Raw genomic sequence first — 26,579 nt, forward strand, 5'->3', positions numbered from 1 at the left:
CCAATGATGTAATAAAACAAAAATTAATGTATTCTTTCATGAACCATCTTTGCAGAAAACCAGAACTCTTCATAAATACAATAAAATATAATTAATCATCAGAACAGGTGCAGCACAGAGCTAGGGCAATTCACATTACAACTAACATGAAAAAAAATTCAAATTCTGGTGTCACCTCAGCAAAAAATAACCCTCCACTGCTATTTTGTGAAGTAACACAAACTCTTGCAAAGAAAGAGGCATCTAGAACCTTGCCATACAGTCACAGCACTGACTCTCAGGATTCAAATAACAGCAACCTTATGAAAAAGCAGCAATGCAAGTACTACACCAGGCCCTAGAACATTAATACATCACCTATGGGAATAACAGAACAAGCTGGACTACTACTACAGAGAAACTACACACTAGCAGAAATACTGCATTTCTGTCACACACAGGCAAAACTGAGACCGACCCTTACCTAATATAGAACTAAGAGACTATAAATTAGAAACAGAAACATGCAGATAAAACCAAAATAGAAAGCCTGAGAAACTAAAATTTCTGAACAGTAGAATACTTAAGAAAGAGCAAAATACAAAAATATAAGAAATACACATTCCCAATGATGACATATTTAAATTGCTCGTAATAATAAGGCTAAAGTACAACAGATTATCAACAAAACAAATCACAGTGAATTACGTTTTTTTGTATCATTAAGTAGACCTCATACATAGGCGTAGATGTGAATGCTATTCAGCATAACTTTTTACACCAGTAGTATAATCATGGGTCAGAAATGAATTTTATATGCTTAGTGAGTCCAAAGCAAAAAAAATTCGAAGCTGATGTAGCATGACATTTCTCATTATATTCATTGTTGCAGAATTTCTTAATGCATCATAGTAATGACACCATTCAATGTCTTAAGATAATGTAGGAATGTGAGGAAACGCATTACTTCCATGTTGATGAAAATGCCACGAAAATCATCTCACATACATTCGGCTCCTTGATGAAGGCAGACGCCGAAACACAGTCCGTGTCGGGCTAGTACACCTCGAGCCTTGTAACATCTTTAACTCTCAGGCGTTTCTTCACATGCAAAAAAAAAAGCTAAGTAGCTACATTATCTTAAGAAATTGAATGTTGTCAATACTAATGATGAGTTAAGAAATTCTGCAACAATGAATACACAATGGGAAATGTCATGCTACATCAACTTTGAATTCTTTTCACTTTGGACTCACTAAGCATATAAAATTCTTTTCTGACCCATGATTATACTACTGGTGTAAAATGTTATGCAGAATAGCATTCACATCTACGCTTAAGTATGAGGTCTACTTAATAATACAAACATAATTCTTCGGGGTCGGGCCATACGGCCTGCCGATCTTCCTGCTTGGGGGGGGGGGAGGAAACGGAAGTTGTGCACTGCGCTTCCGCTCCCCCCCCCCCCCAAACAGGATGTTCGGCGGCCCGTATGGCCCGAAGATAGCAGGAGGCCGGTGGCAGCAGGAGAGGCCTGCTGATCTTCCTGCTTTGGGGGGAGGAAGCAGAAGCTGTGCGCGGCGCTTCTGCTCCCCCCCCCCCAAACAGGAAGATCGGTTGGCCACTCCTCCACTCAATCTAGAAATACTACAATAAAGAGGACATGCATTTACAAATGAAAACCAAAACAAAACTAGTATATTTAGTTCATTGCAGAGTTCACTGCAGAGTATTTAATACTGTATTATGAAGTATGCTGCAGTACAAATCCTTTTTATATGAGTTAATTTATGTTTCAGAATCTCGATGCATTATACAAGAGATTCTTGTATATTGAGGATATCATTAAATCAAAACGCTTTACTAAGACAAGTGGTGTTTAGCAAACTGCATGAATTTTAGAAATAACTTTTTGTACAAACCTGAAATTCTCTAAGCACGGTTGATATATTTGCTTCATTAGCCAAATTTGTCAGGATTTCAAGCTAAAGGAAAGAATACATCATTTTTGTGTGAAAATTAAAAAAAAAAAAAAAAGAAAAAAAGAAACTTGAAAATTAAAAATAAATAAAATAATGAAGAATATACTTTCTTCCTAGGTATTTTGATTTCAATCAAAACTATTCTTGAGATGTACAAGGAACAAAAGTGACATTAACAAGAAGGAAACCAGTAGAGAACTTGGAAAATTCATCTAAATATTTGAACCTTAGAGTATTAAATTTTCCCAAGTGTCAATCAATCTCTCCACGAGAGCAATTTAAAATGTACTTGCAAGAGATGCTGCATTTTTCATTGGATATGATCCCACCCATCTCAAAGATCTACTTTCCTCAAAATAGTGTGAAATAGGGAGAATTGTCTGGTCTTATTTCCGCTATGCCTATGAATGCAAATCCAGCACCATCTCTAAATGTATCGGAACTCTTAGAAACATCTTCTGAAACTCAAATTGAACATAGAGGAACTTTACTGGTTATATTTGTTTTCTCTACAGATGGGAACAATGTCCTTAAGATATTTCTGCATAACAGAGATTCCCTGTATATGGGCCAGAGGGTTTGGATTTATCCAGACATCTCAAGAGTAACTTAGTTAAGACGAAAAAGATTTCTGAGTTTAAGCCCTAGGGCTCGAGAGATAGGTGCTCAAATAACCATATGGTATTCATGTAAGTGCGTAATAAAAATTGAGAATATTTATTTAACATTTTTATATACCGGAATTCATGTAGCAAAGTTACATATCATTTCGGTTTACAATATAACAATTAACATGCATATAAGAATGCGGTTACATCGAACAGGTAGGATAACTTGGAACAATGAACTGGGGAGTAAATTGCAATGATTACGATTAGGTAATAATATTCTATAACTGGAAACTGGCTATGTAAATAGGGAATCCTGTTACAAGAAGCACATTGATGGGCAATAATTGTTATGTATTAAAAGCTTGTTCGAATAGCCAAGTTTTGAGTCTCTTTTATATGTAATATGTAATAGATACATATTCTTTGAACCTTGCCCAATAATAATAGAATAATAGATACATATTCTTTGAACCTTCTCAAGTGGGTTATTTTTTGGATTCCCATCAACAATCTGGTGAAGTCATCCAAGTTGTTTCCAGTGAATAAATAATCCCGCATTTCCCTCTTTAATTACTTAATTCTTGTATGAGTAGTATGTCTCTATTTGTATTTGGTTCTCCCAAATTTCATTGTAATTCAAGAATTGGTTTAATGATGTAATGTTTTGATTTGTTAAATTTCTTAAAATGGCTTTAAACCATTCTTGTGTATTTCATGACATGTTTGATGTCTGTAAAGAAAAAAAAAAAACCCCCAAGAAGGAAACCTTTTCTTAACTGAGTAGCCAAGACTACTGCAAGTTTCCTTTGGTACAATATAATGGCCGTTTAGCTGTCACAATTGGACACAGTCTAAATACAATATATATACATCTTAAAAATATGATAAATTAGCTAAGTTACATGTTTTCTTGTTGAATCCAGTCATTAAACTTGATCATTATTTGTAATAATACAGATACAAATTCAACAGGTGGTTTCAAAAAAGAGCATGCTGCACAGAGGTGTTATTACTAGCATCAGCAGCATGAGATAGACTTAGTTTTTGGGTACTTGCCAGGTACGTATAGCCTGCATTGGCAACTGTTGGAAACATGTATGGCATGTTCTTATGAGGTAGATTAATGCAACGTTTTATGCATGTCAATAGCACAAATACAAAATCATACCTTCAGTGTTTTGATCATAGTTGGATCTGTTGACCTTACATAGAAACTCTTCAGGAAAGGTTCAAACATACCCTAAAATTAGACAAGGCCATGGCTTAGTTGTATACTATACTCATTATTTCAATATTATATTTTTAACACAAAAAGACATACCTTTCTTTGGATGGACATAGTTGCAGCATTCTCTAGAACAATATACTGAACCTCCCTGGAAACCAGAGTAAAGCATTAAGGAGGGTTTTTGTTGTTTTTTAACAATCCACATAAAAATTACAAATGCATGTACATACCTTTTTCAAAGCAGACTTGCACACACAAATCCACTTTGAAAATGATCTCACCAAATCTACTGCACAAGCTACAACTGCTAAAACATCCATATACATTTTTCATTAAAATTCATGTACACACTTTAAAATCCGTGGGGCGGATTTTAAAAGGAGCGCGAATAGCCTACTTTTGTTTGCGCTCCAGGCGCAAACAAAAGTACGCTGGATTTTAGTAGATACGCGCGGAGCCACGCGTATCTGCTAAAAACCTGGATCGGCGCGCGCAAGGCTATGGATTTTGTATAGCCGGCGCGCGCCGAGCCGCGCAGCCTACCCCCGTTCCCTCCAAGGCCGCTCCGAAATCGGAGCGGCCTTGGAGGGAATCCTCTAACGCCCTCCCCTCACCTTCCCCTCCCTTCCTCTAACTAACCCACCCGCCCGGCCCTGTCTACACCTCCCCCTTACCTTTCTCCGGGGAGAAAGGTAAGGGGGAGGTGTAGACAGGGCCGGGCGCGCAGGAGGCCCGCACGCGAGCGGGCCTCCTGCGCGCCGGGCAGCGACCTGGGGGCGGGTACGGAGGGCGCGGCCACGCCCCCGGACCGCCCCAGGCCGTAGCCACGCCCCCGTACCCGCCCCCAAAACGCTGCCGACACGCCCCCGAAACGCCGCGACGACCGGGCCCGCCCCCGACACGCCCCCCTCGGAGAACCCCGGGACTTACGCGAGTCCCGGGGCTCTGCGCGCGCCGGTAGGCCTATGTAAAATAGGCTTCCCGGCGCGCAGGGCCCTGCTCGCCTAAATCCGCCCGGTTTTGGGCGGATTTAGGCGAGCAGGGCTCTTAAAATCCGCCCCCAAATGTATATGCTTAAATCAAAACCCTTCCCCAACTCTATCCTGAGGAACACCTCCGCTCAGTCCAGAAAAATGTACAAAAGAAAATGACCCACGTGTATAAGTTACCCACATATCTGGAGGGGGTGGGGGGGGGAGGAGCAATTTTATAATAGACCATTTCTGCTTACCCACAGAGGTCCCTTTGAAAATTACCCTCTAATTGTATAAGATACCATATTAATAAACATGAGAAAGATGCATTTAAAACAGTACCATTTATCTACAAAGTTAGAGCTGATTGAAAATCATGTTGAAAATTTTTTAACAGAATAAATTCTAGGCTAATCCAAAAGCAATAGCATACAAGGTTCTCAGGAGGTTGGCAAGCAGAAATCATCCACCAGTGCTTTATGTAACAGAAATATACAGAAGACCAACATATTTTTCTCTGTTTCAATAAACTATTCCATCAAAAAAGAGTGAAAAATTGAAACATTTTGACCCACCTGTAACTACGAAGTAAGCGTACCAATGACTTAGCAACAATGTTAGTTTCAGATTTCGGTGCCAAGTGCCAATAGAGCTGAGCAACAGCCATCACCACCTGAAAAGTAAAGAAAAAGCAGAGTTGAGTTGCTTACCTATAATGTATTCTCCGAGGACAACAAGATGTCACAAGTGGGGTGACATGATCCAATGCAGCCCCGTATGGAACTTTTGACTGTGCCTCACCGAGCATGTCCAGCATGTCAACATACACACATCAATGTGGGGCTCATACAGTCTTGTACCTCAGCATGCATAACTAAAGCCAACTCCTAGGGGAGGTTTCATGAGGACTGACAGCCTGCTGTCCTTGGAGAACACCTGTTACAGGTAAGCAACTCTGCTTTCACAGAGGACAAGCAGGATGGCAGTCCTCACAAGTAACGAATATCTAGCTACAGACTACTCCGAATGAAAAAAAAAGGGAAAGAGACAAGTGCCAACAGGAAAGCAGTAATTTTGTCAAACTTTTTTCATTTTATACTTATACTATAAGGGAAGATGTAACAAAACCAGGCCCTAGGAGGGATAGGAGTTGGATTTCACAGCTCAAACAAATTCCACAGGATAGACTGATCAATACTACTGTCACATCAGCCATCTCTGTCCAAACAGTAATGAGATCTGAATGTGTAGAGAGAACCCCATATTGCAGCTTTGCAGATCACCTTAATGGGGAGCAATTGAAGGTAAGCTACTGATGCTATCATGGCTCAGAGTGAGCCTTCATTTGGCCCACTAGTTTCAGGCTTGCCTGGGAATAACAGGAGGAAATACAATCTGCTAGCTAAGTGGATAAAGTCTGTTTGGCAAAGGCTTTCCCCAGTTTATAAGTGTCAAAAGAAATGAAAAGCTGGGTAGACTTTCTAAGAACTTCAGTCCACTTCCAGGTAGAAAGCCAAGGCTTTCATGCAGTTAAACTGTGCAGTGCTTGTTCATCTTGGACATTTAGCCTACGAAAAAATGTTGGAAGGACGAATGCTGGCTAAGATGGAATTCAGACTCCACCTTAGGCAAAAAACGTAGGATGGGTGTGCAGAACTACCCTATCATGAAAAAAATTTGGTATTAGGTGGATAAATTACTAAATATTTACATTTATTAAAATTTCTTAATCGCTTAACACTACAATATGTCTAAGCAATGTACACAGAAATATGCATAAAAGCAAGCAAGAAAATTAATAAAATAAGTAATGTCTGCATTAATAATTTAAAATGAATACAGAAATAAAATTAATCCATGCATGTATGATAACGTAAAAAGAAATGTTTTTAGAAGACCTCTGAATGTTTTCAAGGACTCACGATCGCAGGAGTTACCTGATCCTGCAAGCTGAAGTGACTGCCACTAAAACTACAACCTTACAGATCAGGTATTTCAGGCCACAGGAGTCCAAGGGTTCAATGGTAGCTTTCATCAGCACAGACAAAACCAGAGCCAAAGATCTAAGGGGAGGCCTCAAATGAAGTAGGCCCCACAAAACCTGGACAACCAAAGGCTGTAAAGAAATGGGTCTATCTTCTACATGCTGATGAGCGCTTACTGCACTAAAGTGAACTTGGACAAGCATAGAAGGTACTCAAGCAATTTTTCTGTGGAATAGGAGAAAGAATCAAGGGCCTTCTACTCACACCACAGGGCAAATATCTTTCATTTAAGTTCATAGGACTTCTTAGTAAAATCCTTTCTTGAAGTTAACAGAATCTAATCAGATAGATCATGGGGTTACAAGTTCAATCTCTCAACATCAAGGCAGTGAGTGCCAGGGACCTGACTCTGGGATAGTGCAAACTGCCCTGATACTAAGTGATAAGGTCTAAAGAAGTCCCCAGCCTGATTGGTTGCCTCATGGACATCTCCCTGAGGACTAGGAACCAGATCTATCTTAACCAAAAAGGGAGCTATGAGAATCATGCCCCCCCCCCCCCAGCCTTCTCTTAGCTTCAAAAGAATCTTCAACACTAGTGGTGTTGAAGGATATGCCTACAGAAGCTCTCTAACCAATTTAGGACAAAGGTGTCCAAAGCTAGTTTGCCTTGCGTCCATGTTATGGAACAAAAGAATGGAGCCTTCCTATTCAGAGAAGATGCAAACAGATCGACTGTGGGAATGCCCCACTAGTGGAAAGTCTACCTCCCAGTCCAGGGACCATTTGCTTGGTTCCAGGATCCTATTCAAATTGTCCACCAGGAGCTTCTCCACACCTGCCAAATACATGGTCCTGATAACCATGCCTTGACAGATGACTCACTCCCACAACTAGTCAGTCTCCGGATACAGGAGGTACAATCCCATGCTTGTTGATACAGAACATTGCAACCTGACTGTCCATTTGAATCAGGATCACTTTGATGGCCAACAAATCTCTGAAACCCATTAGCATGTACTGGATTGCCCTTAGCGCTAGGAAATTTATCTGAAGAAGCTTTTTCTGCACAGACCAAAGACCTTGGCCATAGAGCCCCTCTACATGAGCTCCCCATCCCACATATGATGCATCTCGAAATCGAAATCGGCTTCTTCTCATCAGACAAACTCCAAATTCTACTCGTCTACGCTCCTCCAGGTGTCCTGGAAACTGACGCCTCTCCTCTGGTCGAATTAACCACCTCCCTTATCAAGTTGGACACCCCAGCTATAATTTTAGGAGATTTTAACCTGCACGTTGACAACTCCACACTATCACCCAACTGCGAAGCCTTACTCACAGCACTCTCCGCTCTAGGTTTCACTCAACTAGTCAATAAACCCACACACAAAGCTGGACACACGTTAGATCTTATTTTCGTTAACACTGCTATCAACCCTGTAATGCACCCTAGTTGCACGAAGGTCCCGTGGTCAGATCACTCCCTCATAACAACATCATTCTCAATAAAAGATATCAGCCCATCTCGCACACCCTCTCCCTGCTTCACATACAGGAAAACATGCTCCTTAGAAGATCTCAGCAATCACTTATCATTATATCTCCCCCAGGTAGACTTCTCCAATCCGAACTCAGCTCTTCGATCCTGGAACAACATTACCGAATCCATAGCTAACAAGCTATGCCCTCTTACTACAAAAAAACCTCATCCCAATTCCTCCAAAAGACAGCCTTGGTTTACCGCAGAGCTAAGAAAGTTAAAACTTCTGCTAAGACAAAAGGAGGCCAAATGGCGTAAAAATCCATGCAACATCACTCTATCTAGCTACAAATCGACTCTTCATCAATATAAATCCAACACTTTAAGATCTAAGAGGAACTATTACGCATCCAAGATCCACGACCTGGTCTTCGACGCTAAAGCCCTCTTTAGCTATGTCTCCAACCTCACACAAATAAACCCTTCAGAGATTGCTCAGAACCAAGCAAAATCTAAAGCTGAAGAACTAGCACTATTTTTCAGCAACAAAATCAGCAGGCTTCTAACTCAGCTCCCCTCAAACAACGTCTCACCATTAACCCCACTTCAGACCTCCTTCAATAATACTTGCTTAGAAGAACTTGATCTCACTTCCTCCATCGAGATCCAAGGTATTCTACGGAAAATGAAACCATCCTCTCACCCCTCGGATCACATCCCCACTAAACTTCTACTATCAATTCCTGACTCCATCTCTAAATCACTGACAGACATCATAAATTGCTCAATAACACAAGGATCCTACCCAGATGACCTCAAACTGGCCTCTCTTAAACCCCTCCTCTCACCCCTCGGATAACATCCCCACTAAACTTCTACTATCAATTCCTGACTCCATCTCTAAATCACTGACAGACATCATAAATTGCTCAATAACACAAGGATCCTACCCAGATGACCTCAAACTGGCCTCTCTTAAACCCCTCCTCAAGAAACCAAATCTAGATCCCAATGACCCAAACAACTACAGACCGATCGCCAACCTCCCCTTCATAGCCAAGATTATGGAGAAATTGGTGAACACCCGACTCTCAAACTACATTGAAGATAACAACCTCCTATTCCCATCACAATACGGATTCCGCAAAACACTAAGCACGGAGTCCCTCCTCATCTCCATGACAGATTACCTCATTCTAGGCCTTGACAAAGGACAAGCCTTCCTACTGATCTTACTGGACCTTTCATCAGCTTTTGACACCGTAAATCATTCCCTACTCATCAACCAGCTGGCTTCCATAGGCATCTCAGGCACAGCTCTCACGTGGTTCACATCCTCTCTCAGCAATAGAGGATATAAGGTCAAGATCCAGAATAAAGAATCCTCACACCACCCCTCGTCAGTAGGAGTTCCTCAGGGGTCCTCCCTGTCTCCTACTCTATTTAACATCTACCTCCTACCGTTATGCCAACTTCTCACCGACCTCAATCTAAAACATTTCCTTTACGCAGATGATATCCAGGTCCTGATCCCCATTAAGGATTCCTTTGCAAAAACACTGAATCACTGGGAAACATGCCTGCAAAAAATCAAACTCCTTCTCACCAGCCTCAATCTGGTACTAAATTCCAGCAAAACTGAACTCCTGCTCATCGCCCCAGAAAACAGCACCATCACCCCTACTCAGCAAGCCACGCCAACAATCAAACAAGTGAGAGACCTAGGAGTCCTAATTGACAATCGCCTGAACCTCAAAGCCACCATCAATAAAACTACCAAAGATTGCTTCTACCAACTACAAGTGCTGAAAAGAATAAGACCTCTTTTCCACGCCCAAGATTTCAGAACGATTGTACAAGCAATCATTTTCTCAAAATTAGACTATTGTAACACCATCCTACTTGGTCTTCCTTCCTCTCACACCAAACCGCTTCAGATGGTGCAAAATGCAGCTGCTCGAATACTGACAAATACTAGGAGAAGGGATCACATAACCCCTATCCCTAAAGGACCTTCACTGGTTACCCATCCACTTCAGAATAATATACAAGGCCATACTTACCACATACAAAAACATCCATCAACTGGCTCCTATCGACCTTCAGATCCCTCTCAGACTACATAAATCGTCAAGACCGACAAGAGATGCATACAAGGGATCGCTTCAGGTACCGCCTTCCAAATCTACCAGACACATCACGCTAAGAGATCGGGCCTTCTCCACAGCCAGTCCACCCTTATGGAACTCCATCCCCCCAGATCTTAGACTGGAACCCTGCCTCTCAACCTTCAAGAAAAGACTAAAGACCTGGCTTTTCACACAAGCATTCTCGGACTCCACCTGATTCAACACCACAACCTCAACCTCCATTGTCATTTACACTATTGTTAACTATCTCTACTATCGTTAGCCATTATTAATTAGTAACTGTCCTTTCTCTTCCTCTTCACCAAGTTCTAGCCACCCTGTTACATGTAACTGCCTTTTCCGCACCAATGTTCTAGTTTATGTTTATTATGCACTCCCGTTTTATGTGAACCAGCATGATGTGACTGCTGTCTTGAATGCCGGTATATAAAAATCCGAAATAAATAAATAAAATCTATGATACAAACAATTTGGAGTGGATACATTTGGAAGGGGTTACCCCTGGTCAGATAGGAATTGTCCTGCCATGACAGGAAATCCCTAAGTGACTGTCCCGTAGATCCTAAGTAGACTGCAGCAAATGAGATCAGAAGGTCCATTGGGATCTCCTCATATGGAGTGATATGTTCTGTGGATGCCATAATTCCCAATATCCTCAAAATTATGTCTGCTGACTCATCTGGATCCTTTCCACTGTGGATACCAAGGTGATAGCCCTCTGGTGTGGAAGGAAGACGTTTGCTTGAGTCATGCCTAGCAGAACTCTGATAAACTCCAACTGAGAAGAAGGGTTCAAGTAGGACCTGAGGTAGTTGAAAATGAACCCTAGTAACTCCAACAACCAAATGGTCTTGTGCATCAGTTCTGTGGCACTTGCCTGTATTGTGCTCTTAACCAACCGATCATCCAGATAGGGATAAGCAGAGTTGCTTACCTGTAACAGGTGTTCTCACAGGACAGCAGGATGTTAGTCCTCACATATGGGTGACATCACAGGATGGAGCCCTATCACGGAACACTTTTGCCAAAGTTTCTAGAACTTTGACTGGCACCTACTGGGCATGCCCAGCAATGCACTGACCCTGCATCCAGCAGGGGTCCCCCTTCAGTCTTGTTATATAGCAAAAAGTACGTGCAAAAAATAAAATAAGAAAACGTAAATGAACCAAACGTCACGGGGAGGCGGGTGAATTTCGTGAGGACTAACATCCTGCTGTCCTGTGAGAATACCTGTTACAGGTAAGCAACTCTGCTTTCTCACAGGACAAAAAGGATGGTAGTCTTCACATATGGGTGAGTACAGAGCTGAGGATTCCCGAGCAAGCACCAAATGCACCCAAAGACGTGCAACAGGCACAACAACAGGGGTGGAAATTTGGTTAGGAGGGCATCCTGAAACCCTGAATGGGTTGGTGGAAGGATGTTGGAAAGTTAAACAGAAAACAAATTGTATAGAACAAACTGGCCAAAGATGGAATCCTGCGTGCCAGCCTTATCTAAGCAATAATGGGCTGCGAAAGTATGGAGAGAACTCCAGGTAGCAGCCTTAAAAATATCAGGAAGCGGCATTGAACGGAGATGCGCTCATGATGTCGCCATGGCCCTAACAGAGTGTGCTTTTACACGGTCTTGTAGCGGAATGCCTACTTGCTGGTAGCAAAAAGAAATGCATTCCGCCAACCAGGAGGTGAGGGTCTGCTTTCCCACAGGATTTCCCAATTTGATGGTATCAAAAGAAACAAACAATTGAGTGGATTTCCTGTGGGCCGACATGCAGTCCAGATAGAAAGCTAGAGCACATTTGCAGTCCAAATAATGCAGAGCCTGTTCTCCTGGGTTAGAATGGGGCCTGGGAAAAAAGGTAGGTAGGACAACAGATTGGTTAATATGAAATTCTGACACTACCTTCGGCAAAAATTTAGGGTGAGTGCGGAGTACTATCCTGTCATGCAGAATTTTAGTATAAGGCAGGTAGGTAACTAATGCCTGTAATTCACTAACTCTGTGAGCAGACGTGATCGCCAGAAGAAAAACCTATCTTCCAGGCGAGATAGCGGAGATCACAGGATTGGAGAGGCTCAAACGGAGGATTCATGAGCAGTCCCAAAACCACATTAAGGTCCCAAGCAGGGGCAGGAGGGCGCCGTGGAGGTTTTAAATGGAGCAAGCCTCTCATGAAACGTGATACTAAGTGTTGAGTTGAAATAGAGACATTTCCTACACCCTTATGGTACGCAGACACTGCACTAACATGCACCCTGGTAGAGGAAGTTTTTAGGCCTCACTGACAGGTGCCAGAGGTAGTCTAGGAACCTTGCAGTGGAACAAGTGAAGGGGTCTATGGACAAAGAAGTACACCAGACCGTAAACTTTTTCCATTTAGAGCGATAAGACCTTCTAGTTGAAGGCTTTTGTGAAGCCACCAGGACTCGGGATACAGACTCTAAAAGGATAAGAGGTTGGACTATTAACCTTTCAACATACAGGCCGTCAGACAGAGCTTGGAGGTTGGGGTGAAGGAGATACCCTTCGTTCTGAGTAATTAGAAGGGTATCCTTCCCCAGAGGAATGTGTCGGCGTACTGATAGGTCTTGGAGGATTGGAAACTACACCTGGCATGGCCAATGGGGAGCTATCAGAAAGCAGAGTTGCATACCTGTAACAGGTGTTCTCACAGGACAGCAGGATGTTAGTCCTCACATATGGGTGACATCATCAGGATGGAGCCCAATCACGGAACACTTTAGTCAAAGTTTCTAGAACTTTGACTGGCACCTACTGGGCATACCCAGCATAGCACCAATCCTGCAGCCAGCAGAGTTCCCCTTCAGTCTCGTCTTATAGTAAAAGGTACAAAAGAAAAATAAGAAAATGTAAACAAACCCAACTCCGCAGGCGGGTTTCGTGAGGACTAACATCCTGCTGTACTGTGAGAACACCTGTTACAGGTAAGCAACTCTGCTTTCTCACAGGAAAAGCAGGATGGTAGTCCTCACATATGGGTGAGTACCGAGCTGAGGATGCCCAAGTAATGCACCAAATGTACCCAAAGACGTGCAACAGGCACAAGAACTGGGGTGGAATTTGGTAAAGGGCATCCTGATCCCTACTGGGTTGGCGAAAGGATGTTGGTACCTCAGTTTGCAAATAACTTGCATAGCACAGACTGGCCGAAGATGGAATCTTGTCTGCCAGCCTTGTCTAAACAATAATGGGCTGCGAAGGTGTGGAGAGAACTCCAGGTAGCAGCCTTACAGATGACAGCAAGCGGCACAGAGCGTAGGTGCGCTACTGATGTTGCCCTGGCCCTGACAGAGTGTGCTTTAACACGGTCTTGAAGCAGAATTGTCTGCCGGTTGGTAACAAAAGGAAATGCAGTCCACTAACTAGGAGGAGAGAGTCTGCTTACCCACAGGTTTGCCCAATTTGATGGAATTGAGTAGAAACAAATAGTTGAGTGCATTTCCTGTGGGCAGCTGTACGGTCTAGATAAAATGCTAGAGCACGTTTACAGTCAAGGGTATGAGGAGCCCGTTCTCCTGGGTTTGAGTGGGGCCTGGGAAAGAAGGTGGGTAGTATAATGGATTGATTGATATAAAACTCCGATACTACCTTAGGCAAAAACTTAGGGTAGTACGCCACACTCACTCTATCATGCAGAAGTATAGTGTAAGGCAGCTGGTGACTAAGGCCTGTAACTCACTAACTCTGCGAGTAGATGTGATCACCAAAAGAAAAATCACCTTCCAGGTGAGATGGCGGAGATCACAGGATTGGAGAGGCTCAAACAGCTGTTTCATGAGCCGCCCCAAAACCAAGTTGAGGTCCCAGGAAGGGGCCGGAGGACGCAGTGGAGGTTTAAGGTGGAGCAAGCCCTTCAAAAAGCGTGTTTCAAGGGGTTGTGTTGAAATAGGTACAACCCTGACACCTTTATGGAAGGCGGCTACCGCACTGACATGTACCCTTTATAGAAGAAGTTTGGAGACCTGACTTTACAGGTGCCAGAGGTAGTCCAAAAACTTCGGTGTGGAACAAGTGAAGGGATCGATGGACATGGAAGTACACCATACCGCAAACCTGTTCCATTTGTAATAAGACTGCCTTGTGGAAGGCTTTCCTGAAACTACTAGGACACAGGAAACCGGCTCTGAGAGGTTAAGAGGTTGAAGTATTAACCTTTTAACATCCAGGCAGTCAGGGAGAGGGCATGGAGGTTGGGGTGACTAAGGCAGCCGTTGTTCTGAATGATCAGAAGTGGGTCCTTCCCCAGAGGAATGTGCCGGTGCACTGATAGGTCATGGAGAATTGGAAACCAGATCTGGCATGGCCAATGAGGGGCTATGAGAATCATTAGCCCCTTGTCCCTTCGCAACTTCACGAGTCTTTGAAATGAGTGGAAGTGGAGGGTATGCATAAAGGAGACCACTAGCCCACGAGAGGGAGAAAGAGTCTCTTGGCTGAAAGTGTTTGCTGTGAATGAGAGTGCAGAAGTTCCCTACTTTGCAGTTGTGAATTGACGCAAAGAGGTCTGTGAGGGTAACCCCAACGTTGGAGTATTGAGTCCACTACAGTGGGGTTAAGGGACCACTCTTGCGGTTGAAAAATGTGACTCAGCTTGTCTGCCAACACATTGTCCACTCCCGGCAAGTAGGTGGCCCTGAGGTACATCAAGTGGGAAAGGGCTTCCGCCCATATCTGTGCAGCTTCCTGACACAGGAGGTAGGAGCCCGTTCCCCCTTGCTTGTTGATGTACCACATGGCCACCTGGTTGTCTGTTTGAATCAGGATGACCTGGTTGGAAAGGTGATCCTGAAAGGCCCTGAGAGCATATTTGATTGCACGAAACTCCAGGAAATTTGTCTTTGGCTTCCTCTGGAGACCAAATGCCTTGAGATTGCATGTTTGCAACATGTGCACCCCAGCCGAGGTTGGAGGCATCTATTGTCAAGGTTATTTGAGGTTCTGGAGCCTGAAATGGAAGGCCTTGGAGCAGATTGGATTGATTTATGCACCAAGCCAGCGATAAGTAGAGCTGGTTGGTGATGTGGACAATGGTGGACATTGGCTGAGAAGACTGAATCCACTGCGATTTTAGAGTCCACTGGCCATGAAAGTGACATACACAGAGGAGGCCATATGACCCAGTAAGATCAGAAAGTGACGTGCAGTTGAGAGTTGTCGAGACTGCAGTCGATGGGCCAGAGAGGTGAGAGTGAAAGCTCGATCCTGAGGTAGGAAGGCTTTCGCTTTTGGAGTGTCCAAGTCGGCCCTTATGAACGATAGGGTTTGAGAGAGAACTAGGCTAGATTTTGGATAGTGTATGAGAAACCATAGGGAGATCAGGGTATGGCACGTGAGACATAGAAACGCCAGTGCAGTTTGCTGAGTGGGAGCCCTGATCAACCAATCGTCGAGATAGGAGTCTGTGTCCACGTCTACCCCTGAGAAAGGCAGCTACCACTACGAGGCACTTGGTGAAGACTCGTGGGGCAGATGCTAGGCCGAATGTAACACTCAATATTGGAAGTGTTTTGGGCCTACTAGGAACCGCAGGAATCTGCAATGTGACGGAGTAATGGAAATGTGTGTGTAGGCGTCCTAGAGGTCTAGAAAGCAGAGCCAGTCTTCCCTTTGGAGAAGGGGAAAGAGAGAACCCAAGGTCACCATCTTGAACTTTTCTCTTTGAAGGTATTTGTTTAAAGTGCGAAGGTCTAATATTGGGCGAACACCACCTGACCTTTTTGGTATCAGGAAATACCGAGAATAGAAACTCTACCCCTGTTGTGAGAGAAGCACTGGTTCTATTGCTCGGGACTGGAGGAGGGAGACCTCCTGCTCCAGGAGCGGTGAGTGGTTGGATGTTTCCCACGTCAGCCGAGGTGGGGAATCCGGCAGAACAGAGAGAAAGTTGAGGTGGTAACCTTGGGTTATTACAGCAAGTACCCACTGATCTGTGGTGATTGTGTGCCATGGTTTGGAGAAGTGGCACAACTGCCTCCGATGAGAATAGTCGGAAGTGGAGGCTGGGTACTGCTCTCTAGGAAGGAGTCAAAAGCCAGACGCTGGACCTGGCTGGGAGGCTGGCTGTGACTTCTGTACTCTAGGTTGCTTGGATTGGCCTTTTTGGTAAGGCTTAGAAGCTCGAGCCCTGGATGCCGGGGGATAGAATCTCTTTTGCCGGTAGAATTGTCTCTTGGAGTCTCTTCTAAAAGAACATTTGGAAGAGGAAGAGAGATCAGAAGGCAGTAAGGAGAGCTGGCGCAGAGTCTCTTGGTGGTCCCTGAGCTGCGCCATTGCTTCTTGAAACTTTTCTCCGAAAAGCTTATCCCCAGCACAGGGCAAGTCAGCTATAATATGTCCTGTACTTCTGGTCTGAGGTCTGAAGACCTTAGCCAGGCCCATCTCCTCGCACTAATTCCTGCTGCCGAAACTCTGGAGGCAGTGTCGAAGATGTCATATGCTGAACGTACTTCATATTTAGCAGCATCTAGACCCTTTTGTGCTAGGGCATGAGGTTGGTCCTGGAATTGCAGAGGTAAGGCTTCAGCAAATTCCTGAATCTTCGTAAACAGGGCCCTATTGTACTGTGTCATGTATAATTGATAGTAACCAATGCGAGAGATGAGCATTGACCCATGAAATACTCATCTTCCAAATGCATCCAGAAATTTCTGTTCCTTTCCTGGGGGAATGAAAGAGTGGGGTTTGGAGCATCAGGCCCTCTTCTGGGCTGACTCCACAACTACTGAATGATGATCTAGTTGAGCTCTCTGGAAGCCAGGGGCTGGCTGAACTAGATAGCTGGCATCTACCTTATGGTTAACAGGTGCCACAGAGCCAGGGTGCTCCCAATTTCTCTTTAAAAGGTCAAAAAGGATGTCATGAATAGGGATAGACATGATTTCCTTAACAGCATCGAGAAACTGGAGAAGTTGTAACATCTGATGCCTAGAGTCCTCTTCAGTCTGAAGCTGGAATGGAACTGTTTCAGACATTTCTTTAACAATGTTGATAAAGGACAAGTCCTCTGGAGAAGAATGCTTCCTTTCATCAGGAGGAGAGGGCTGTGAAGGCAGATCGTCTGAATCCTGGGACAAATCATTGGTCCAGGGATTGTATGGCTCATCACCAGCTCCCATATGTTCATCAGAAGGGAGTAACTGTGTTGGTTCTGGAAGGTCCGGGCCTAGGCATCGATGGCTTTGGAAGTGGGACCAAAGGCATCTATGAAGGCATCGACAGCGGCATCGATGGAATCAGTGACATCGATGGATGTGTTTGTGGTAGCACTCCGGAGGGCGGAATGGAGATCGGTGATTCTTCTTCTTCTTCCGATGACAAGGGTATCGGTGAGAAAGGAATCGGGGCCATCGGTTCTCTCGGATGCACCGGTGGTAGGGCACTGATTAACTTATCCATTTTTACCAATAGCGGTGCAAGCGCCATGGGTTTTGGATCGGTGGCCGGCTCGAGAACCGGCACCGATGGAGGTTTGAATCCCTGGAGTGCTTTTCCGATGGCCTCTTGGATCATCCGATCCAATTCCTCACGGAAACCTGGAGCATGGATACCCAGTTCCAGAGTAGGAGGCAGCACTGGTGTAGTTGGAGGGTCCACCGGTGAAGGTGGAATCGCGGATCCCGGCACCTGTCCAGGTGGGGAATGTCTCTGTGACCGAGAGACAGAAGAGGATGGGGCCTTTTCTGTTCTGGACTTCTTTGTCGGTGGCTCAGATGACATTGATGCCAAGGGCTTGCCTCTATCGCTGGCCTGAGCTTTACGGTGGCAGTGTCTACGTTTTTCTTGATGTTCCCCTCGGTCTTTCTCCTGAGGAGGAACAGAGGGGAGTCGACACCCGCGGAGTAGAAGCCCGTTGGGCAGTAGCGTTTTCCCGGTGCTGGCGCAAAGTAGATGGTACCGGTTCAGACGACGTCTAAGCTATCGATGGCATTGGGGTTTTTGGCCAAAAGAGAAGTCCCATCTTCTCCAGCCTAGCCTTGCGACCCTTTGGTGTCATTTGGGCACATTTGGTGCAAGTAAGGACATCATAGTTGGACCATAAACATCACACCGTGTGAGGGTCAGTGATGGACATCGTTCGAGTACAGTCAGGGCACCAACGGAAACCCGACACCGTGGCCTCGACAAAATTTAGCCGCAGTGTGGTCGATGGCCAGTAGGCCGGGAGAGAAAACTCGCCAGGAATCCACCGCAAGCAGGTAAAAAACTTACCGTTCGACCGCGAAACAAAGATATTTATAAGGGGACCCCTGTGGGGTAAAATGTTTTTGAAATTTTTGAAGAAGTTCCGTGAGGAAAAATTCCTGTCAGGAATCTCTAATAGCTCCTTAACCCATGTGGCTACTGCTGCGCGGAAAAAAGAAGACTGAAGGGGGATCCCTGCTGGCTGCAGGGTTGGTGCTATGCTGGGCATGCCCAGTAGGTGCCAGTCAAAGTTCTAGAAACTTTGACAAAAGTGTTCCGTGATTGGGCTCCATCCTGATGATGTCACCCATATGCGAGGACTACCATCCTGCTTGTCTTTGAGAAAGTGAGGCAGCTTTAGCGCTGCTTATTACATGGGCCCCAAATTGATGGGAATGAATATTCTAACCCCAAATTGATGGGAATGAATATTCTAACCACCAGATCACCTGAACTGTGAATCTCCTTTGAAGCTTCCATTAATAACTTCAAACTATTGTAAAACTCACATTAAAAAGAAAGGGAGTTTTATACAGAGAAATGTACTAAGGACATCTTGTCAGTATTAACCTTGTTAAATTTAAGACTGTTTACAATGCTAACAATAATAAGAAATGTTATATCACTAATTTATTTAGGTTTTGTCATCTCCTGATTCAATTAAATGGCTCTAAGCAAAAAATGACAAAAAATAATACAAAACAGTACAATATAAATAAATATAAACAGTAATACATTTCAACTATGTTGTAAACTAAGTAGCTACATACATAATGACAGTACACCAATGTGTAGTTATAACACATGCCACAAACTACAAGGTATAAAACAGTCCATTATTACCAACCTCTAGGAAATGGCTTACTAAAGTGCAAAAAAAATAATGGTGTCCTCAAATTTGTAAAAAAGATGCATAAATACAGTCTGACAAGCATTTATGAGTGGTGTTTCTTCTTGCCTATTTGAAAATGATGGTAATTTTATTATTTAAAAAATTTATATCCCACATCATCAAAACATATTAATTCTCTCCATGGCCCTTATTTTTCCCCCAACATGTTAATACAGAAAGCAAAAGGAAATGCATTAAAGAGTGAATTTTCAAAAGTTACAAGCAAAAAAGAATATATTGCAGCAATTTTCAAAAGCCCACATGTGCATAAAAATTCTGAAAATTCAGTCTTATTGAAAGAAGTTTCAAAGGAGTAATGCGCATAAAAGTAGCAGTTTTCAAAAGTTGTTTTACATAGGTGAATCCTTTTGAAAATTACTACCTAAATATCTTTTATATCAATTTTATAACTTTTTTACTATGTAAGAAATGTAACCACATATGTTCTGAATTATATTTGCATTTTATTTTCTTTTTCTTTTTGATCTTCTATCAAAAATAAATCACAATTGAAAATACCCAAAACACAAGAAAGATTTATTATACCGCAGCATTCCTGCTCTGGAGCAAAGGCTTTGTATTTCGCAGAAGTAGTCTATGATCTGGATCCATCACATATGGCTTCTTCGGTTTCTCGTTATGTTCTTTAACTTCTCCATCAGATTCATAAAAATTATCATTGGAATCTCCCAGAACTTCATACTAACAGGAATGGTAAAAAAAAAAAAAAATTATTAATAATAATAATAATAATAATAATAATAATAAAGTGACTCAGAAATAACAAACATATGTACATGTTCACATATATTCTAAATGTGCTTTTATGAATATTTGATTTATAACAATATATTTTAAAAAAAATTTGTGAACACAGTGACATGCAAAAAAAAAAATACAACGAATTACATGGTTCAAATCATACAAAATAAGATTACATAATATTATTAAGAAAACAAAATCCAATAAAGCGAGACAAGTAAATTTACATATTGCACAACAGTAACAGCACTGCAAACTTCAGGATATTTAAACATTTAGAGACTTAAGCTAACACATACATCAAAAGCCCTGTGCGCACACTAAAAACAGCACTCTATGGGCCTCATTTACCAAGCATTTTTCCTATAGACACAAAATGAGAGAGAATCCTTAGTAACAGGCCGATACAGTAAAGTGCGGCCACAGTTACCCCGTTTCTAACCCGCTTTGTATCACAATTTGGCCGCGTAAGTCTAACCCGCGATTCACTATCTGTTTTTACCGATCCTTACCGCTTCTTTAACTCGACGCGTTTCCCTTTCCGCCCGCGGCATGTATATGTATGTAAACGATCCGATTAGCTATTCCCTCCCATACAGTAAAGTGCGCCCCGACTATCGCCTTTTTAACCTGCTATCTTGCCGAGTCTTTAACCTACTAATTTACCACCTACCCTGACACTGGTATTAGTGTGGTTAACTTAGCCACCCAGTCCCAAACCAACCCAGTCCCAAACCAACCCAATCCACAGAAAAAAAATGCTTCTCGCACTTAGCCACCCAGTCCCAAACCAAACCAACCCAACCCAATCCAAGCCCCAGCAGAGAGAGACGGAATTTCACAGTCCCAAACTTTCCCCCAGCCCCCGCTCACCTGCCCTGGCCGCGGCCACGCAAGCCCCCAGCAGCAGCAGTAGAAGAAGTAGATGGGCAGCGAGAGAGAGCGGCTTCAGCAGCCCCGTCCAGCCCGTCACGGCGTGTGCGCATGCGCCTTCGCTGCCTTGAGCGCCCGTATTAAACATACAGGCGTGCACGTATTCATCCTTCACCGGCGGGGTATTGTGTACCTCTCTCTATATCTATATATATCTATCTATATATCTATATATCTATAGATATCTATAGATATATATATATAGAGAGAGAGAGAGAGAGAGAGGTACACAATACTGGGCACCTTAAGTATTACCACCCAGGAAAAAAATCTTGAAATTGTGGCCAATGCTTTTTAATTGCTGGCCCAGTGTGTGGCAGCATTCAAAAAAGCAAATAAAGAGTTGAGTATTATTAGGAAACGAATATTAAACAAAAGATAATAATGCTTATGTATCTTTCCATAACATACCACTTCTTGAGTATGGTTTGCAGTTCTAGTCACCCCCATCTCAAAAAGATATAATGGAATTAAAAAAGGTACAGAGAAGGGCAACCAAAATGATAAAGGGGATGGAACAATTCTCTGCTTAAAGGAAAGCCAGGTTAGGACTCTTCAGCCAGGAGAACAGACAGCTGAGAGGAGATAGGATAGATGTCGATAAAAAAAACTTTGAGTGGGGTAGAACAGGTAAATAGGGAATGGTTATTTACAGAGACGGATTGGCCTATCAGGGGATCGGGCTTACCCTAGTGGGCCAAACACTCCCCTCATGTGTTTTTTATTTTCAACTTCCCGGTCAAAGAAGAGTGGCTGCAATGGCCCAAAGATATGTTTGCGAGGTCACCACAGGCAGTTCTATGAGGCAGGCTGAGGCGGCCATTTCAGGTGGCAAAGTTTTGGGAGTAATAAATGTCCTTCCCCCCCCCCCCCAGGGGAGTCACACTCCCCACCAGCAATAGGAAGATCTAGTGGGGCCGCCTGCATTTTCCCTGCAGCCAGAGGCAGAAGAGGAGTTCCAGTGGGAAGGGATTGCAGCCGGCGGCAGAAAAGGAGGCCCCTTGATGCAGTCAGCAGCAGATGATGAGAGAGGCTGGCAGCAGCTCAACCCCTGCGCATTATAGAGGAGGCTGCCACTTTGGTCTGGGCCCATTGCCTAAGGGAGCGGGCTGCTGCATCGGGCTGGGCTGCACAGCTGAAGAGAGGACAACTGCTGTCTGCTTTTGCCTGTACTGTGCACATTCCAGGGACAGAGTGAGAGGATGAGAATGTGTGAGCAATAGCATGTATGAGAGCCTGTGTCTGAATGTGAGCAAGAGCATGTGCGAGTGTGAGAAATAGTGTATGAGAGCTAGAGTGTGTGTGAGAGAGAAATAGCATGTGTGAGAGCTTGAGTGTGAACATTAGCATGTGTGAGAACTTGTATGTGCATGTGAGAGATGCTGTATGGGCCCAAGGAGACTGCTGCTGCCTACACGTTCTAGGGAAAGAGCATGTGTGAGGTGTGTGTGTGTGTGGGGGGGGGAGAGAGAGCAAGCATCTGTTTGTGCAAGTATGTGTGAGAAAGAGCATGTGAGAATGACCATGAGAGAACATACGGGAAAGAAAGAGAAAATGAGTGTGAGTAGATGTGTGTGGTTAATACATGTGAGGAGAAAATGTGTCCGCATCCATTAATCCGCAACAATCTTAGGATGACTGGAAATCAAACATTCCCAGGTATGGAGAGCAGGCAATTTTTTTTCTCATTATTTTGATTATTGCATTTTATTTGATGTGTTTGCTGTCTTGAAATATTTTATTGGTGTTTGGGAAATTTTAATATTTTTTAATGAGTTTTATTTATTAGATAGATTTTGTCAGCTGTTTTGAAATATTTGTTCTATAAGTACGGTTTTACTATCACAATATTTTATATTTATTTTATAGTTTGATGGCATGATGATGTTTCAGTTTTTCCATTGTTGCACTGCTTACAGTAGGTGGCTCATTGTGGTTTCCAGTTTATTTTTTTGTCTGCATGTTCTGTTTATACTTTATGATCTTTTTATACTGTGTTTGGTGAAGGTTTATCATGTTCTGCATGTGTGTCTGAGGTGAGGTATTCTGCTAGAATATGGTTTCTGTGTAGGGATGTATAGCGGCCTGACTTGTTCTGTTTTTCTAACAGGAGGTGTATTGGTGTTTTAGAGCCTGGTAATATTTGCAGTGTTGCCTTTTCATAGGTAGGGTTGTTATGGTTTGAATGCTGGCAGTCAGTGCTAGTTACATATGAGAGATTTACTATATTGTAATTCAGTTTACTTAAAGCTTTCTCAGGGCCAACAGGCTTTACAATAATCCTTAAAACATATGGCTGTAGGTGTCATTTTTGCAGAGTTTTCTGGTTGGTACCATAACAGTGCGTGTAAATACACATGTTGTAAGTGATATTTTTACCTTAGAACACTGAATGTTTTTTTCATATAAAATCTATTACTAAAAAATGATACTCTTCCCTGGACTCCTGGTTAATTAGCTTCAATTACTTCATCTCCCATTACATAGTATTTCCTAACAGCTGAGATAATAACTTAAATTGTCATATTGCTTGTAAAATTGGTTTTCAAATTCTACCTATTAATCTTTACTAGCTAACACTAATACTTTTAGTTTTTATTTCAAATACCTAATAAAAATCTTTGCTAGAACCTAAATTTTACCTTACCATATCTATATGATTTAAGGAATTATTGATAATTTAATAAAATGTCTTTCATTCAATGAAACCACTTTCAGCCTTCAGCTGTCTGCAATTAAAATGGAGCTGATTCATCCAAAGGAGGAATTGTCCAGTTTTCAACCCCCTTCCTTGATCCATTCAGTATCTCACGCCCATCTGCCACAGAAATTAAAGAAACCTAGGAAAAATGGTTTACAGTGGGCTCTGGTAGAACAAGACATGTGACAGACACCCAACTTCCCCAACTTTACAACATCCTGTGCATCAACCCCCACTTCCACAGAGATGTCAGACATCCAGGATTCAAAAATCCAGGAACAACTGCATAAACAGTGGGCTCTGGCAGAATAAGGCTTATGATGGAGAGACCCACTGTCCCCATTGTTACCCCTACATAATTCTTTTTCTGCATTGGAGAATGAAGAAACCTCAGCACTGAAGTTAATTCTAAAAGTGAAGTCAACCAATGCACCCAGAAGCCCTTCAACAGCATCAAATGCCACAATAGAAAGCTGTTTCTGCAGGGAGACTCAATCAACAGAGGAATCAGTTTGAGAGTACATTTTGATGGTGACAAGAGTTAAATGCCTTTCAGGATCCTCAGCTAGTAGAAATGCAACCCAGACAGTCCAAGGCATTGAAGAAGAAAGTAGGAACTTTTGATATCAGTGTTAGCATTAATCTGGGGAACATGACCTCAATAGTAATGGTATCCATGAAGTACAAAAAGATTTCCAAAAGCTAGGAAAGATAAGACACACTGCAAAGACTATTGCCTTTTCAGAAGTATAACTTGTTTATGAAAAGGGAAATGAGAAGCTATGCCATATAAATAATTTCAATTCCGGGCACAAAACTTTGTGTACAGAAAGTGGTTGTGGACCTCATTTCATTGATTTGAGGTCAGACATTGAGGGTGGACCCAGCACTTTTCCTGTAGGGTAGATGGTCTACTTGATGGGAAATGAGGGGATGTAGACAGCTGGTGAGATTGTTACACGCAGCATGTCTCACAGTAGCTCATCAATGGAAAGGATCGCCCACCATCACCCTCTGGTAATCCAAGCTATTAGATATTGCACTTACTGAAAAGCTGACCCTCTCTCTACAAAATCAAAGCCAAATATCAGGCAATTTGGGGAGTCTATTGGACATGGAGGGAGGGGTGGAAATGGAGTTGCCCAGGGGAACATTAGGCGGCAAGCACAGTGGGTTTTCTTACACTGTAATGACCACATTGTCGCTTCAGATTTGTTGGATGCTTTATTATCATCAGGTCTATCCAGTACAGAGCGGTAGGAAGAGCTGCGTTAGTGCCTACGGCACCCGCGGTTACCGCCCGCACAGTGCAGCTCACCTACCGCTCGATCCTGAACACTAATTATATGTAAATGTAAACCGCGTCCGTAATGCCTTAGTCCCGCGCAACCCATTTTACTGGATAGAGCGCCTATACAGTATCCTGGGTGCGCGGGCCTAAGGCTTCACGCCACGCTGGTATCTGTCATTTCAAATGTCAAAGCGTACAATTGGCCGCTGAAGACGTGACGTCACGTCTTCAGCGGCCAATTGCATGCTTTCCCCGTGCAGGTGGCCATCTTCGTCGGGAGGAGCTACGATCGCATGTGTTCCTGATGATGGCTTCAGAAAAGTAAGTTGGCAGGCGTCCAAAAGCGACTTACTTTTGGGATCTTGACAGATCCCAAAAGTAAGTCGCTTTTGGAAAAAAAAAAAAATTGTCGCTTTTGAAAAAAAAAAAACCAAAATTGCTTTTGGTTTTTTTTTGCTTCGCCGCTGTCTTCGCTGTTGCTTCGCCGCTGTCAGTGTCCCCCCTCCTCCCGGAGCAAGGCTGCATTTCGCGCCCTGCTCCTAGAGGAGGGGGCACACTGACAGCGGCGAAGCAAAAAAAAAAACGAAAAGTCGCTTTGCCGTTGCAGTCTCCGTGGCAGCCCCAGTCCGGACATCGGAGGGGGGCTGCAACGTTTTTTTCGCTTTTTTTTTGGCTTCGGGAGCAGGGGAGAGGACTGGGGCTGCCACGGAGACCGGCACCCATGATCGCGGCCGGGGCAGGTGAGCGGGGGCTGGGGGAAAGCTTGCCATCTACCCTTACCCCTGCCTCTACCGCAGGGGTCAGGGTAGGTGGTAAGTTTGCAGGTTAAACGCACGACAAAACGGCAGGGAAAACTAGCGATAGTCGGGGCGCGGGTTACGGGATGCTAGGGAATAGCTAATTCGCTCCTTTGCATGCACTACCAAGCTAATTCGCTCGTTTGCATGCAATATACATGCCACGGGCGGAAGGGGTTGCCCGGGGAATTTAGGACGCGGTAGGAGTAGGTTAAAGGGGATTCGGGATCGCAGGAAGGGCTAACGCGGCCGGAACGTGAGTAAAAAGCGGCTTAGGAGCAGGGTAAACGCGGCCGCACTTTACAGGATAGGCCTGAATGTGATTCAACACATTGTATTATTAGGAAAAATTGTTCATAAATAAAGAGTTTAAAAAAAGAAAGAAAGAAAGTGGTTGTGGATACCTTGGAAGCTGGGATCATGCATGGAGCACTAAAAGGCTATATAGTAAGGATGGCCTACTTTGTCTGTAGCAGGAAGGAGGATGCTAAGTGAGAAATTCCGTTCATATATTATCAGACATTTAAACTAAAGAATAGGGGTGGCAGGAGATGGCCAATGAAATTAATGTCACCCCAAGCAATGCAGGAAGTGGGAGAAGAAAATA

The 26,579-nt window shown here is 43.5% G+C and overlaps 1 protein-coding gene across 1 annotated transcript in view; it reads right to left on the reverse strand.

The window, feature by feature from the left end:
- The window catches only part of AP3B1 (adaptor related protein complex 3 subunit beta 1), a 1,093,919-nt gene that overhangs the window by 698,650 nt on the left and 368,690 nt on the right, over positions 1–26,579 (reverse strand). Inside the window, 5 exon segments of the mRNA XM_029575420.1 lie at positions 1,902–1,964; positions 3,741–3,812; positions 3,894–3,948; positions 5,350–5,447; positions 20,035–20,190. Coding sequence (XP_029431280.1) covers positions 1,902–1,964; positions 3,741–3,812; positions 3,894–3,948; positions 5,350–5,447; positions 20,035–20,190 — 444 coding nt within the window.

This window comes from Rhinatrema bivittatum, chromosome 1 (genome assembly GCF_901001135.1).
Source record: "Rhinatrema bivittatum chromosome 1, aRhiBiv1.1, whole genome shotgun sequence".
Classification (NCBI taxonomy): domain Eukaryota; kingdom Metazoa; phylum Chordata; class Amphibia; order Gymnophiona; family Rhinatrematidae; genus Rhinatrema; species Rhinatrema bivittatum.